The 16,803-nt window shown below is 49.7% G+C and overlaps 1 protein-coding gene across 1 annotated transcript in view; it reads left to right on the top strand.

The window, feature by feature from the left end:
• Positions 1 to 2,107: 2,107 nt before the first annotated feature.
• ARID3C (AT-rich interaction domain 3C) overlaps positions 2,108 to 16,803 on the top strand; it is a 548,993-nt gene continuing 534,297 nt past the window's right edge. The window contains exon 1 of the mRNA XM_085628417.1: positions 2,108 to 2,296. Coding sequence (XP_085484543.1) covers positions 2,258 to 2,296 — 39 coding nt within the window. The 5' untranslated portion in view covers positions 2,108 to 2,257. The remainder of the gene's footprint in view (positions 2,297 to 16,803) is intronic.

A 16,803-nucleotide genomic window follows, 5' to 3' on the forward strand; every position in this document is an offset into this window, starting at 1 on the left:
GCTGCATGGAAGCTGGGCCCACGGTGACGTTTGCTGGGACTCAGTCGCTCCACATGGAACTTGACCAGTCAGTATCCTTGATGTATAGGGTTCATGCAATACCATTAAAGGGTCCTGGTGATAAAAAAAGAAATAAGGCGAATTACATCAGACTCGTGAACTATGGGTTTTGAAAGACAAGAGGAGGCGTTATGTGTGGATGTAAAACGCATGCACATGTTTTGCAAATATTGTACTGAAACTTTAAGCGTGTACACATTCAGACCACATACACATATATCCAGGAACGGTCAAACTAATAATTATACAGACATTGCAGAGAATTAAAGAAAAGCTATTACTAAAGGGGTAAACTCTGATAAAAAAAAGAAATACAATATGTCCGCGTGAACCCATGCTAATTATGCAGATGACAAAAATAGAGACACTGACAGATGTAGTAACAGTGAGGGCCGCACCCAAGACTAGCGCAGTCGCCCCAATCTGCCCTGGGCAAGTCGACCCCACAGCACTAACGCTCCACCCTTAGGCCGTCCATCGGCCCGAAATACCATCCCCCGCCCCCACCCCTCCCCAGAGCCCCCGTACAGTGAGTCTCCGCTTGTGGCTTCCTAACAGGCCACGCTTCCTCTGTGTATACCTGAATATGACATCGGCGCTAGCCGATTGAAACTACTGTTAGTTACTTCTCTCGTTACACGTAAAGCGCTCTAAATCCATAGGTGCCGCGCTGCAAAAGACAGCAATAAACGTTCGCCAATGACCAGCCTCGGTAGCCCATGGCCACCTTGGGGTGTGTGTGCCCTTTTCCACTCCCCGAGGCCCGTGCCCAGTTGTGATCGGAGAAAACTCGCCCCCAGCAACTCCTCGTCCCCTGCCAATAAGGTAGTATGGGCAGTGTACCCCCTCACCCCAAAAAATCTCTTAGGGGAGCACCAGCACAGACACGATCTAGGGGTTCAACACAATCCACCCCCCGCCTGGTTGGTGGGGTTGCCGCGGCTCTCTACCCGGGGAAGCCTCAGACAGACTAAGGATTCAGGGTCTGCTTAGGGGACCCCCACCATAGTGGCTGCCCACCCATCCAACACATGGGAGGAGCCACTTTTACGCCCCATAGGCGCTCGCAGTAACCCCCCTCCTACGGCGGTGGGGGAGGCGCGTGATGCCCCGCACAGTAGCCCTTCATCGTCCTCCGAAGAAGTGTGGGGGGGAGGGGAGTGGGGGTGGGGGATCGAGCAGTGTGCCGCGCGGGCGAGAGGGCATGGTAGCCCCCATCCTCAGCAGTGTCTAGGGGCCATGGGGGCACCCCACACAAGAGACCTTCACCATCCTTTAAGGGTGGGGGAGGTCCGGGCATCGGGCAAAGTGCCTCTCTATCCTCCGCCCTGGCAGGGGTGCACAGTAGACTAGACCCCCATCCTCGGGCGTGTGTGAGGGGCGCCCCGCTCAGTAGTACTTCACTGCCCGCCAGAGGTGATGGGAGGGACCGGACTGGGGTGCACTGTAGTAGGCAGGGTGCACGGTAGCCCCATCCTCGGGCGTGTGTGGGGGCGCCCCCACAGTAGCCTTTCCCCGTCCGTCAGAAGTGGTGTGAGGGACCGGGCAGGATGCACAGTAGGAAGGGTACACGGTAGCGCCCCCCTTCCTCGGGCGTGTGTGCGGGCGCCCCCACAGTAGCCCACCACCGTCCTGCGGGAGTCTCCCCGTCCTGCAGCAGCCTGCGATCGCCCCCGACAGCAGAGCACTATCAGGCGGGCGCCCTCTCTCGCCTCTGTCAGCAGAGCCGGCCCTCCCACCCCTCCCCCGATCACTCCCTTGACGTGTTGTTAGCAAATGGCAGCAGAGAGGCCGATCCCTGCTGCACGGTCACTCTCCGCCGTGCCTGCCACTTGTTGCAAAAAAAAAAAAAAGAGAAAAACAGGGGGGGGAGGGAAAAAAACACCCTCCGGGGCTCCGGGCAACAGAATCAAAGAGAGATCAACGACAATCCGGTGAGATAGTGAGATCCGGGCACTGCGCGTGAGCGAGGGGCTGCACGGACTGCCCGGGACCCCCAGCAGCACCCCGGGATCGGACGCACGCACCCCCGCCGCCCCAGGAGCACTTCAGGCACAGCGGAGCGGCACGGAGTGTCAGGGACCCCACCAGCGCCCCCGAGCCGGGCAGGATCGGGCACACGGACCCCCTGCCCCCGGGCCCTCGGACAGCGGCACAGGAGGAGGGCGCCGGGGGAGCCGCGGGCACAGGCGGCAGCATGGTTGACAACACCACCGTGGCCACCAAGTCTCCCCTGGTAAGCGCAGCGCCGGGAAGCCACCCGTCCTGCATGGGAGCGCTGTGCTGCAGATCACTTTGAAGGGGGGGCTGAGGGGGTGTCTGAGGTGCGCGTGGATTTGTGTCGCGCAGCGCCGAGAAGCCACCCCGACCTGCATGGGAGCGCTGTGCTGTTGATCACTTTGAAGGGGGGGCTGAGGGGGTGTCTGAGGTGCGCGTGGATTTGTGTCGCGCAGCGCCGAGAAGCCACCCCGACCTGCATGGGAGCGCTGTGCTGCTGATCACTTTGAAGGGGGGTTGAGAGATGCGCGTGGATCTGTCACTTCATTGACACCCTGCTCTAGTTGGGGGTCACTTTACCCATACTCAGCTGTCTAAATAAAGCGCTTTAATCAGAATTTCTAATCGTCCTGCTAGATATTTCTCCGGGTTACTTCGCCTGTGTCACTTCTGGGGGTTCCTCCACTTTGCACGTGATAGGATCACCCCCTGACTTAGACAAGATATCAGGAGTGCTTCGGAGTAGGTTTTTCAGAAAGACAGCAAACAACTTAAGGTTCCAGATGGGTGCAGGGACCCTCGACCGGAGCTGCCGACTCGGGAGCTGCGAATCCGGGTTCAAGTCTCGCGTCGGCTCAGCATCCTGTGATTCTGGGCAAATCACTTAATCTCCCGTGCCCACGGACAGCGCCTGGCTACCTCCACGGGTGTTAAGCCACACTACAGAAATCTACGAATGTGGGGCGTCAGAGGGAGTGAAGGGACACACCTCTAGTTTAGTGTCACTTTTCTAAAGTGGGATCTGGTTCCAAGGACGCGTGTTCTATCCCAGTCACCCCTCTTTTACTGGTGAAACCCATGCACGCCCTGGTCTCACTTCTGCTGCCCCCACGGCTACTGCTGTAACCCATGGTCTCACCCCTGCTCTCCACACCCATGCGTGTCCTGGTCTCACACCTGCTGCCCACTCCCACGCATATCTTGGTCTCACTCCTGCTCCCCACACCCATGCATGTCCTGGTCTCACTCATGGCGCCCTCCTCCTCACCCATGCATGTCCTGGTCTCACTCCTGGCACCCTCCCCACACCCATGCATGTCCTGGTCTCACTCATGCTGCCCTTCACCACACCTCAGGCCCCTAACTTCCACTGCTCCAACCAACGCATGTCACGGTCTCACTCCTGCTCCACACACCCATGGATGTCCTGGTCTCACTCCTGCTTCACACACCCATGCATGTCCTGGTCTCACTCCTGGCGCCCACACCCAGGCATGTCCAGGTCTCACTCCTGCTCCACACACCCATGCATGTCCTGGTCTCACTCCTGCTCCACACACCCATGCATGTCCTGGTCTCACGCCTGCTCCACACACCAATGCATGTCCTGGTCTCAGTCCTGCTCCACACACCCATGCATGTCCTGGTCTCACTCCTGCTTCACACACCCATGCATGTCCTGGTCTCACTCCTGGCGCCCACATCCAGGCATGTCCTGGTCTCACTCCTGCTCCACACACCCATGCATGTCCTGGTCTCACTCCTGCTCCACACACCCATGCATGTCCTGGTCTCACGCCTGCTCCACACACCAATGCATGTCCTGGTCTCAGTCCTGCTCCACACACCCATGCATGTCCTAGTCTCACTCCTGGCACACTTCCCCACACCCATGTATGTCCTGGTCTCACTCCTGGTGCCCTCCCCCACACCCAGGCATGTCCTGGTCTCACTCCTGCTCCACACACCCATGCATGTTCTGGTCTCACACCTTCTCCACACACCCATGCATGTCCTGGTCTCACTCCTGGCGCCCTCTCCCACACCCATGTATGTCCTGGTCTCACTCCTGGCGCCCACACCCATGCATGTCCTGGTCTCACGCCTGCTCCACACACCCATGCATGTCCTGGTCTCACTCCTGCTGCACAAACCCATGCATATCCTGGTCTCACGCCTGCTCCACACACCAATGCATGTCCTGGTCTCACTCCTGCTCCACACACCAATGCATGTCCTGGTCTCACTTCTGCTCCACACACCCATGCATGTCCTAGTCTCACTCCTGGCACCCTTCCCCACACCTATGCATGTCCTGGTCTCACTCCTGGCGCCCTCCCCCACGCATGTCCTGGTCTCACTCCTGCTCCATAAACCCATGTATGTCCTGGTCTCACTCCTGCTCCACACACCCATGCATGTCCTTGTCTCACTCCTGGCGCCCTCCCCCACACCCATGCATGTCCTGGTCTGACTCCTGCTCCACACACCCATGCATGTCCTGGTCTCACTCCTGCTCCACACACCCATGCATTTCCTGGTTTCACTCCTGGCGCCCTCCCCCTCACCCATGCATATCCTGGTGTCACTCCTGCTCCACACACCCATGCATGTCCTGGTCCCACCCAGGCTGTCTTAACCCAAGCATATCATGGTCTCCTCACTCCCGCTGCCATGCTACCACTTGCATATCATTGTTCCCTCACTGTTACTGCCTCTACAACCATACATATCATTGTTTCCTTACTATTGCTGCCTGTCGACTCATGCGTATCATTGTTCCCTCACTCTTATTGCCTGTCGACCCATGCGTATCATTGTTGCCTCACTCTTACTGCTTGTCGACCCATGCGTATTATTGTTCCCTCACTCTTACTGCCTGTCGACCCATGTGTATCATTGTTACCTCACTCTTACTGCCTGCTGACCCATGCATATCATTGTTCCCTCACTCTTACTGCCTGTCGACCCATGTGTATCATTGTTACCTCACTCTTACTGCCTGCTGACCCATGCATATCATTGTTCCCTCACTCTTACTGCCTGTCGACCCATGTGTATCATTGTTACCTCACTCTTACTGCCTGCTGACCCATGCATATCATTGTTCCCTCACTCTTACTGCCTGTCGACCCATGCGTATCATTGTTCCCTTAATCCTACTGCCCCTCAACCCACTCATATAATTATTTCTGCACCTACTGCTCTTCAACCCATGCATATCATTGTTCCCTCAATCTTACAGCCCCTCGACCCACTCAAATAATTGTTTCCACACTTCTACTGCCCCTCACTGTGTATATCATTGTTCCCTCAATCTTAGTGCCCCTCGACTCATGCATATCATTATTCTCTCACTGTTACGGCCTCTTGAACCATGCATATCATTGTTCCCTCAATCTTACTCCCCCTCGACCCACGCATATCATTGTTCCCTCACTCCTACTGCCCCTCGACCCACGCATATCATTGTTCCCTCACTGTTACGGCCTCTCGAACCATGCATATCATTGTTCTCTCAATCTTACTGCCCTTCGACTCATGCATATCATTATTCTCTCACTGTTACGGCCTCTCGAACCATGCATATCATTGTTCCCTCAATCTTACTGCCCCTCGACCCACACATAACATTGTTTCCTCACTCCTTCTGCCCCTCGACCCACGCATATCATTGTTCCCTCACTGTTACGGCCTCTCGAACCATGCATATCATTGTTCCCTCAATCTTACTGCCCCTCGACCCACACATATCATTGTTTCCTTACTCCTACTGTCCACCAACCTACACATATCCTTGTTCCTGCAATCTTACTGCCCCTCGACCCACGCATATCATTGTTCCCTCACTCCTACTGCCCCTCGACCCACACATATCATTGTTACTGCACTTACTGCCCCTCGACCCGTCATATCTTTGTTTCGCCTCTTACTGCCCCTCGACCCACACATATCATTGTTCCCTCTCGCTTACTGCCCCTTGACCCACACCTATCATTGTTCCCTCACCCTTACTGACCCTTGACCCACGCATATCATTGTTCCTGCACTCTTACTGCCCCTCTACCCATGCATATCGTTGTTCCCTCACTTCCACTGCCCTTCGACCCATGCATAGCATTGTTTCCTTAGTCCTACTGCCCCTCGATCCATGCATATCATTGCTCCCTCACTCCTACTGCCCCTCAACCCATGCATATCATTGTTCCCTCATTCTTACTGCCCCTCAACTAACGCATATCATTGTTCCTGCACGCTTCCTGACCCTCGACCCATGCATATCTTTGTTTCCTCACTCCCACGCGGCCCACGCATATAATTGTTCCCTCATTCTTACTACCCTCAACCCATGCATATCATTGTTCCTGCACTCTTACTGCCCCTTGACCCATGCATGTCATTGTTACCTCAATCTTACTGCCCATCCACTCATACATATCATTATTCCCTCACTGTTACTGCCTCTACACTCATACATATAATTGTTCCCTCATTCTTACTACCCTCAACCCATGCATATCATTGTTTCTGCACTCTTACTGCCCCTTGACCCATGCATGTCATTGTTACCTCAATCTTACTGCCCATCCACTCATACATATCATTATTCCCTCACTGTTACTGCCTCTACACTCATACATATAATTGTTCCCTCATCTTACTGCCTGACGACCCAGCGTATCCTTATTCCTTCACTGTCCGACCCATGTATATTATTGTTCCCTTAGTCCTACTGCCTCTCGACCCATACATATTATTGTTTTCGCACTTACTGCCTCTTGATCCATACATATCAATGTTCCCGCCCTTCTACTGCCACGACCCACACATATCATTGTTCCCTCACTCTTACTGCTTCTTGACCCATCTGTATCATTGCTCCCTCACTCTTACTGCATCTCGGCCTATGAGTATCATTGTTCCCTCACTGTTACTGCCTCTTGATCCATGCATATCATTGTTCCTGTTCTCTAACTGCCCTTCGACCCATGCATATCATTGTTACCTCACTCCTACTGTCCCTCAAACCATGCACATCATTGGTTTCCTCATTTTCACTGCCCCTCGACGCATGCATATCATTGTTTCCGCACTCTTACTGCCCCTCGACACATGCGTATCATTATTCCTGCACTCCTACTGCCCCTCGACCAATATGTATCATTGTTCCCTCACTCTTACTGCCCCTCGACCCATGCATATCATTGTTCCCTCACTCTTACTGCCCCTCGACCCATGCATATCATTGTTCCCTCACAGCTACTGCCCCTCGACGCATGCACATCATTGTTCCTACACTCCTACTGCCCCTTGTCCCATACACATCATTGTTCCCTCACTCTTACCTTCCGTTGAAGCATGCACATCATTGTTCCCTCACTCTTACCGCCCCTTGAAGCATGCACATCATTGTTCCCTCACTCTTACCGCCCCTTGAAGCATGCACATCATTGTTCCCTCACTCTTACCGCCCCTTGAAGCATGCACATCATTGTTCCCTCACTCTTACCTCCCGTTGAAGCATGCACATCATTGTTCCCTCACTCTTACTGCCCCTTGAAGCATGCGCATCATTGTTCCCTAACTTTTACTTCCCGTTGAAGCATGCACATCATTGTTCCCTCACTCTTACCGCCCCTTGAAGCATGCACATCATTGTTCCCTCACCCCTACTGCCCCTCGACCCATGGGTGTAATTGTTCCCTCATCCCTACTGCCCCTCGACCCATACACATCCTTGTTTCCTCACTTTTACCGCCCCTTGAAGCATGTACATCATTGTTCCCTCACTCTTACTGTGTCTCGACCCATGGGTATAATTGTTCCCTCACTCCTACTGCCCCTCGACCCATTCACATCATTGTTCCCTCACTCCTACTGCCCCTCGACCCATTCACATCATTGTTCCCTCACTCCCACTGCCCCTCGACCCATACACATAATTGTTCCTCCGCTCTTACCGCCTCACGAAGCATGCACATCATTGTTCCCACACTCTTACTGCCCCTCGACGCATGCACATCATTGTTCCCACACTCTTACTGCCCCTCGACGCATGCACATCATTGTTCCCACACTCTTACTGCCCCTCGACCCATACACATAATTGTTCCTCCGCTCTTACCGCCTCACGAAGCATGCACATCATTGTCCCCTCACTCTTACTGAAATTTTATGAAAACGTAAATGAAGACAAAGGGCCTTGGGTGTTGGTGGAAACAACGTTTTCCGCAAAAACCGAGCCTGAGAAGGGGGAGGTGAAGGTTGTTGAAAAGAGGAGCTTTTTAGGGGTAACGGAGAGAGTGGAGTCTCAGCTCGGTGGAGTGAGCTGCCTGGCAGAGTGGGCCCCGGCATATTACCCCACCCAGGCACTCTGGCTACCGTACCCGCACCCGTATTCTTCTGGGGTGCCTGCAGACCTAATTTACAGGCCCCCACTCCTCACCCCACAGCCCCGGCTCCTACGCAATCGTGCTTACAGCGGGGTCCGCCGTTGTACAGACCCCACACCTCATCTTTCGGAATATATGAATTTTTGGGCAATTTTCGAACTCCACTTTTGTTTTTTCAGCTCTTCGCGTTTCCTTTTGTGCCTTCTTCTTTTAATATACAGCCAATGATGATGGCTGTCTGCTTCTCCCAGTTTCCCCTCCCCCTCCAGATTTATTGTTGCATACATTTTTCCATTCTCTAATTGTTTTTTACTTAACTCGTTCGCGCCCCTTTCATATGTTTTCGTTATTATTGTGTTACCGTTTCCTTTCCTTTGTTTGTGCCGTTTATTTTTGTGTCCTTCTTTTCCCTCCGATTGTGTTGTTATAGCAGTTGCACGTTGCTATTTTTTTTTTTACACACGTTCTCTCTTCCACGGTGTTTGCTATTTTTTTACACACTTGCTCTCTTCCATGGTGTGCGTTTTTCTGTTTGTAAGTTTTCTTCTTTTCATTTCAATGTCTCCTAAAGCAGAGCGTGTATTCTGTTATATTTTTTTGTCAATTTTTTAAATACCCGATTTCATTCTATTGTTTGTCTCACTCGCGGTTTCTCTTTCTAACTTTCTTTTCCGCTCGTTAGTCGAAGTTTTGTTCCCTTGTTGTCAATCCTCACAGCAGTTTGCCTTACGTTTTTTCTTATACAACGTTTGTTAACAAGTCTACGATTCACTTTTATTTTACTTTTCGTTTATTAACCGCATTTAACGCTGCTTTGACTAGCTCGTTCCAGACATTCTCTTTTCCATTTGCAGTTTTTTCTCATGTTATTTTCGTCTTTTTGCCCGCTCGTACGTTGTTGTATCTGTCCATTGCTTCCTCGCACTTGAATTTTTTTCTTTTCACATTTCATGTCCTTTCACCATGTCTGCCCTTCGCCAATTGTCTTAATGGCTACACAATACCCTTGCGTATTGCCCCCTATTTTTACCATTCTGCCCCCCACACACCCAAAATAAATACTCTTTCTCTTCACCCTTCAAGTCCACTATCCAGCGCTCCCTTCTCTTTCTGCGGGTCGTCAGTCACTCTTCCCGACATCTCCCTGCCCTCTCACCTGCAAACTCCTCTCCTGACTGGACCACGAACCCTAGCTTGTCTCTTTACTGCCTCTCTCGCCAGTACAGGCTATCCCTTTGCCTGGCACGGGTATGATCATTAACCCTCTTACCCATCATTGTCTGTTCTCCCCTCTCTGTCCTCTCTCAAGCGAACAGCGCCCCTTCACTTTACTGCTCTCCTTAGAGTAGGGTCAGTGAGTCCCTGTGGTAATGACTTGATCTCCCCGCCACGGGTTGGCTAGTGGGTTGCTTAGTAACTGTCCTCTTTACTGTACTGTCAGAGCCCCCTCTCCTCAGTCTTGTCATTGGCTGGCTGCACTGTCCCTCTGGTTCACTTACCCCCTCTCCCTCCCGTGCTGTACTGCCGGTGACTACTGATCCCTGGCACTGCCCGTGACACCCTCCCTTCACCCACGTCCTGGCAGTATGCCTACCCATGAAAACTTCACAAGTGCCGCCAGAGACTGCCACCCAGGGCTCTGGGGGTGACACCCTCCCTTCACCCATGTCCTGGCAGTATGCCTAGCTTAAAACTTCTCTAGTGCCGTCAGTGAGACTGCACCCACAGCTCTGCCCGTGACACCCTCCCTTCACCCACGTCCTGGCAGTATGCTTAGCCATGAAAATGTCACAAGTGCCGCCAGAGACTGCCACCCAGGGCCCTGGGGGTGACACCCTCTCTTCACCCACGTCCTGGCAGTATGCTTAGCCATGAAAATGTCACAAGTGCCGCCAGAGACTGCCACCCAGGGCTCTGGGGGTGACACCCTCTCTTCACCCACGTCCTGGCTGTATGCTTAGCCATGAAAACGTCACAAGTGCCGCCAGAGACTGCCACCCAGGGCCCTGGGGGTGACCCCTACACCCATGTCCTGGCAGTATGCCTATCCATGAAAACTTCACGAGTGTCATCAGTAAGACTGACAACCACAGTTGAATTGTATTGAATTGCAGCATCTATATAGAGCTTACCACTCCTATGTGGGATGTTGCAGCTCTTGCCTACTTGGGTAGTGGGCTACACCGTGTTGGGTGTGTGGTTGGAAGGATTATGTCTTTGTTTTGATCCTACGTGGGAAGTGTTTCCATGTCGTGCGTGATGACCACTGAGGTGCAGTTTTCTTGTGATGGGACGCAGGCAGCGCATAGCAGTGTGGTGGAGGATGAAGTGTGACAGAAACACAACATCAAAGCAGGTTGGCAAGGAGGAAAAAATTATCAATCTTTTCGCATCTAAGGCACTCTATATTACCTTATGCACAGTACACAGTCCTGTTATCAATTCGTAAATATTAATTAAACACAGTCACATACCACAAGCACATTTTTTATATATAAAATAATTTTTAGTTATCTTCATTTTGATTTAATTATTAGTTATTTTGAATCTCAATCTTCAATGTTTTCTTCTTTCAAACAACTGACTGTCAATACAAATAAATACACATCATCAAACTATATTCTTACATTCCTACACCCTTTACAAAATAAGAAAACAATGGTCGCCTCTTGAATAAAGGAGATCCACTCATGAGGTAGTCAATTTAGCACACGAGGTCCTGATCCCTTTCCAGATCATAAATCATAAATGTGCATTTACTGATCAAAAATAATCAAATGTGTTCAGACTCCTCTTGTAAAAGACTGTTGACGCGTGCGCGTTTCGGCCTCGTACTCCTTCTTGGCCTCCTCAGGACAATGGTAAGGAAACTTAAACGAATCCACTCCGATAACCCTACTCACACGGCTCCTTCCTCCGACGGTCTCAAAATCACCTGGACGCTCACTTCATTAATTATTTTCACAACATCACCGGTGCGTCACTCAAAGCGCCAATGTTCTCACCCAGCTCGTAGCGGGATTAATACGCTGTATCTTATCGCCCAGAACGCAGGAACCTGATTCAAAAACGCTCCGTTCCGAAGTGTGACAGAAAGGCATGCAGTTTTATGGCTCTCGATAGTGGTAGGTTTGAACAGCTCCACGGGTCGTTATATGATATTTGTTATAATTATAGTCTTCTTAGCTGGTACTGCACTGTGTTGTACATAGTTTTGTTCCAGAGCTGGTATGGTTGACGGGAGAGAGACGTGGAGAGATCTGTTGGGATGGCCATTGTTATAATCATCCCATATCTTAGTGTCATTGTAAGATATCAAGAAGTGGTAAGACTGTATAGAAATTTGGGACTTGCAGTGCTGGACTATAGTAAAGTCCTCTGATTAGCCCAGAAGTGTGTGACAGATCTCTTCAGTTATTCATGCCTGTTCATTTGGTGATGTCAGTTTTATGGATGTGCAGTACTGGTGATGGACAACCCGCATAGTAGATACGGCTTATGTGAATCCGAGAGTAGAACTTACAATTTGCTGCAGACCGCTGCATATTATGATTTAAGTATTATTGTGGGCCATAACTATTATCTATTTAACCCTCATATCTATATAATCCAACAGCAAACCATAGGTCAGCCCTTCTTAGCTTACCTGCATATCGAAACAGTTTACTAGTTGGGTTGTTTTCAATCTGCGAATTGTAAGGTTTGAGCTTGAGGGCGCAACTGTATTTCTAGCCTCTGCTGCTGGGTTGTGGGGTGGGGCAGTTATCTAAACAATAACCATATCTTAAACTGTCTTCAGAAGTGTATATGCCCCTGAATGCTTCTAATGCTGGCTGGCTGGTAGCGAGTTCCAGAGCTTGGCGGCTTGTACTGAGAAAGCAGTGCCTCCTACCGATTTCTTATGGTAAAGTGGTATGATGATAAGTGTTGAGAGCGGGAACACAGTCTTTGTATTGATGGAATTTAACTTGTAGGTATAGTGGTCCTTTTCCTTTGGAGGCTCTGTGGATCATGCAGAGCGCCTTGAACATTGCCCTTCCAGCCATAGGTAGCCAGTGGTGCAATTGCAGGTCTGGGGTCATGCGTACTCCTGGGTGCAGGCAGAGTAGAAGCCTCGCAGCAGCATTTCGGGTGAGTTGAGGCCAGTATTTTTGCCTTTGTCAGCAGCTCATAATCTCAGTCTTTTCAGTATTGAGCTTTAGATGGTTATTCATTATCCATGTGTTTATAGCATGAAGGCAGTCATCGAGTTTTGAATTGTAGAGGTCTTCAGTTTTCCTTTTAAACATTCTTTCAGTGTCATCTTGTAGTTGTAACAGGTGAGGTTGAAAGATTTAATCGGGCTTTGTGAAGCGGGTATGTAGAAGTTGAATAATCAAGGGGCTATGATGGACCCCTGAGGAACGCCATAGTATTATGTGTGAGGACATGATGTGAACGGTGGTTGGTAGATAAAACTTTCTCAGTGAGATAAGAAGCAAACCATTTTAAATCATTTTCATGGACTCCGAGATTCTGGAGTCTTTGAAGTAGGGTGTGGTGGAGGAGAGTGTCAAATGCGTTCTGCCAGAGACCCTCCCTACACTCCCCCAGCCCAGTCACCTCCTCTCTCTCGTCCTGTACTGTCAGTCACTGATCCCTGCACTTCCTGTGACATCTTCCTTGCATATGCATGAATACTTCTGTAGTGCCGCAGGGCTTTGCTGGTGACCCTCCCGTCACCCACGTCTTGGCAATATGCCTACCTATGAACTTTTCTAATGCAGTCAGTAATCCACAACTGTGCCACTGACCCCTTCCCCTCTCTCTGTCAGTTTGGTAGTAACTCACCCACTGTCAAAACTCAGTCATTGACCAGCGTCTCCTGTCTATGCAGCTCTTCCCTGTCACTCTCGCTCTGACGCAAGCAGTCCCTGACTTCCGTTCTCTCCCTGTCCAGGTGCAGCGATCTCCACTGGTCCGGCTGGTGACACTCCCAAGAAAGTGTCTCTGCTCACTTGGTCTCTTAAACCTCTTTCCATAGCCTATCGGTTACTCTTTTCGTCTGCCTAGACTTTCACCCCTCCTCCTGGTCCGCATGTATCACATACAACGCTCTGCACCTCGACTTTCAACATGCCTAGCACGGAAACTGAGCGTGCCTGGTAAGAAAACAGGAACTTGATGGACAAAGAAGCGCTGAGAAATGCAGAGATTCAAGAAACAACGAAAAATGCTCAGCCATTCCTTCTCTGGTGCAGCCAAAAGAATGTGGAACAGCACATGTTATATAAAACACAATAACAACAAGCATTGCCATAGCCAATAGGTCTCGCCTTTGGGACCTTATAAGTGTTTAGCCATGCAACAGTTGATGTTGTTGCACCAAGGATATTGTGCTGCATACTAAATACTATGCCAATGCTTGTTTTGTATTGAAGTTGCGCACAAGAGATAGAACTAGGGTAGGTGGAGATCTCCGTCCATACCTTAGTGAATTGCACTTATGTGAATGTGAGGTAGTAGCTCCGGAGTACTTCACATATCCAGCAATTACTTGATACATATGCCTCAACCTCTAGGGCCTCAATTCTTAAATATTTACTTATATTGTGGCATTAATATTTCATGATAAATATTTATTTAGTGTTAGTGCAAAAATCCCATTATAGAGCTGTAGGATGACCTATAGCAAGATATTTGGTCGAAAGACTGAATTAATTAATCAGAAACATTGAAGATTTGAATTGGAAAGTTAGAAAGGAAACAAGATATTGCAAACAAAATGTATGAAAAAGGTAGGAAACCTGAAAATAGTTCAGAAATGATTACAAGTATTTTAAATAGGGATAGTGTTAAGGGAAGAGTTAGGGTTTGGTATGTATTGGGTAGGGTTAAAGGTTAGGGATAGCTTAAGAGGTAGGGTTATGATTGTGGATAGTATTAAGGGTAGGGTGAGGATGAAGGAGCGGGTTAGGGTTATGCTTAGTGTTCGAGATAGAAATGGGGTAGGTGACAGGGTCAATGGGAAGTGAGGGTTACAGGTTACGATGAAGGAACATAACAGTATATGGTAAATGACAGGCTTAATATTAGTGCTAGGGGTGCTGTTTAGGGTTAGAAAAAAGTTAAACAAATTAAACTTTTGCCTTGCAAATTGATAGCCAATCTAATAAACAACATTAAACATTACATTTGAAACTTTTAATTTCTATTACGTTTTAGCTTTTGCTTGTCTCACTTTCAACCCAGATTCTTACGTGTTAACTCACCAATTCCCCTATGCCTATGTCAGCGCTTTAGAAAAGCCTCAAATAAAACAGATACAACACATATATACCCATTAACACACGTTTGTATCTTGTTGTGGGCTTCAGCGAATACTTAAAAGAGTGATAGTAGAGTAGTGAGAAATAGCGCGTTGCGTTCGCAAATTACATTAGCTGGTGGTATCTGTACACACTACATTTATCACACACACACTATTGCTGTCATGACACTTGTGCTGCGATAAAACAAAACGTATTTTAGTAAGCACCAATGTCTGTGCGCAGGTTTATTACAATCACACAGCGCTTGCCCCAAACTGACTTACTTTTGTTACTGTAAAAAATCCAATTGGCCGCACTCTGCTCGTCCTACCAGTGTGTTACCCCAAGGAATTGTGGTCCATAAAGTAGCGACGGCGAATACGCCTGTGCCAAAGTTTTAAGTGAAAGTAAGTGTTGCGTTAGCCATCCCTGGACACGTGTTTCGAGGTAGTTGCCTCTCGTCAGCAGGGAGTAGGTAAGTGTGTGGCGTTGCCGCGTAGACTGCCAAAAAAGTATTTTCAGGTAAAGTACCACTCATGGCGTGCAGGTGCTGGTCCAGGGCTCGTCAGCCCAACCGGCTCGAGGGAGCCTTAATACAAAAAATCCAATTGGCCGCACTCTGCTCGTCCTACCAGCGTGTTACCCCAAGGAATTGTGGTCCATGAAGTAGCGACGGCGAAAACGGCCAATTTGATTTTTTGTATTAAGGCTCCCTCGAGCCGGTTGGGCTGATGAGCCCTGGACCAGCCCCTGCGCGCCATGAGTGGTACTTTACCTGAAAATACTTTTTTGGCAGTCTACGCGGCAACCCCACACACTTACCTACTCCCTGCTGACGAGAGGCAACTACCTCGAAACACGTGTCCAGGGATGGCTAACGCGACACTTACTTTCACTTAAAACTTTGGCACAGGCGTATTCGCCGTCGCTACTTCATGGACCACAATTCCTTGGGGTAACATGCTGGTAGGACGAGCAGAGTGCGGCCAATTGGATTTTTTGTATTAAGGCTCCCTCGAGCCGGTTGGGCTGACGAGCCCTGGACCAGCACCTGCGCGCCATGAGTGGTACTTTACCTGAAAATACTTTTTTGGCAGTCTACGCGGCAACCCCACACACTTACCTTCTCCCTGCTGACGAGAGGCAACTACCTCGAAACACGTGTCCAGGGATGGCTAACGCAACACTTACTTTCACTTAAAACTTTGGCACAGGCGTATTCGCCGTCGCTACTTCATGGACCACAATTCCTTGGGGTAACACGCTGGTAGGACGAGCAGAGTGCGGCCAATTGGATTTTTTACTTTTGTTACTGTGTACAGTCCTGTGTTTAAGTACAAGCACATTGTTTTCCCACATTCTCAGACGCAGAGAATTATCGATCGGTTGTCGATGCGGCCTGCCACGAGAGCGCCCGAGGCGTAGCGCACGAGGTAGGAACGCAGGACGCTGCGCCGTGCCAGGCCACGTCATAGGTCAGGCATGAGAGAGGTCAGTAAGCGGGAAGCCAGAGTGCTCTAGTACTGCGCACAAGCTTCCCAAACTAAAACTGCATGACGGGGAAGAGTGCTCCAAATGCAAGAGAGATACAAACAAGAAAAAAACATTAAAGAAGGAAAGACAGAGAGAGGCAGCGAAAGAGAAAAGAGAGTGGGAGACAAAAGGTTGGTAAGGAGAGAGTGGGATGGGGAACGAGAGATGGTGAGATAAGAAAAGAAGCAATAGTGGAAGGAAAACATGGAGGAAGGAAGGAAGGAAAGGAAATGGGACGAATGAAGAACAGAAGAAAGAAGTGAAGAAAGAAAGGATGTTTGGAAAGAAGAAATAGATAATTCAAGAAAGGATGGGAGAAACAAGGCAGGAAGAAAGGATATAATGAACAAAGGAAGGAGGAAACGAAGGAATGAGGGAATGGAGAAAGGAGGAAGCTAAAAGTAAAGACGTGAGTTAGTGTGGAAGGGGTATAAAGTAAGACAAGAAACGTGAGTGGTGGAAAAGTGAAAATAGGCTGCGAGCGCGAAAGTGAAAGTGATCGCAGCTGTACACATTGCAAAGCTGCCAGC

This window comes from Triturus cristatus, chromosome 2_1 (genome assembly GCF_964204655.1).
Source record: "Triturus cristatus chromosome 2_1, aTriCri1.1, whole genome shotgun sequence".
Taxonomy (NCBI): domain Eukaryota; kingdom Metazoa; phylum Chordata; class Amphibia; order Caudata; family Salamandridae; genus Triturus; species Triturus cristatus.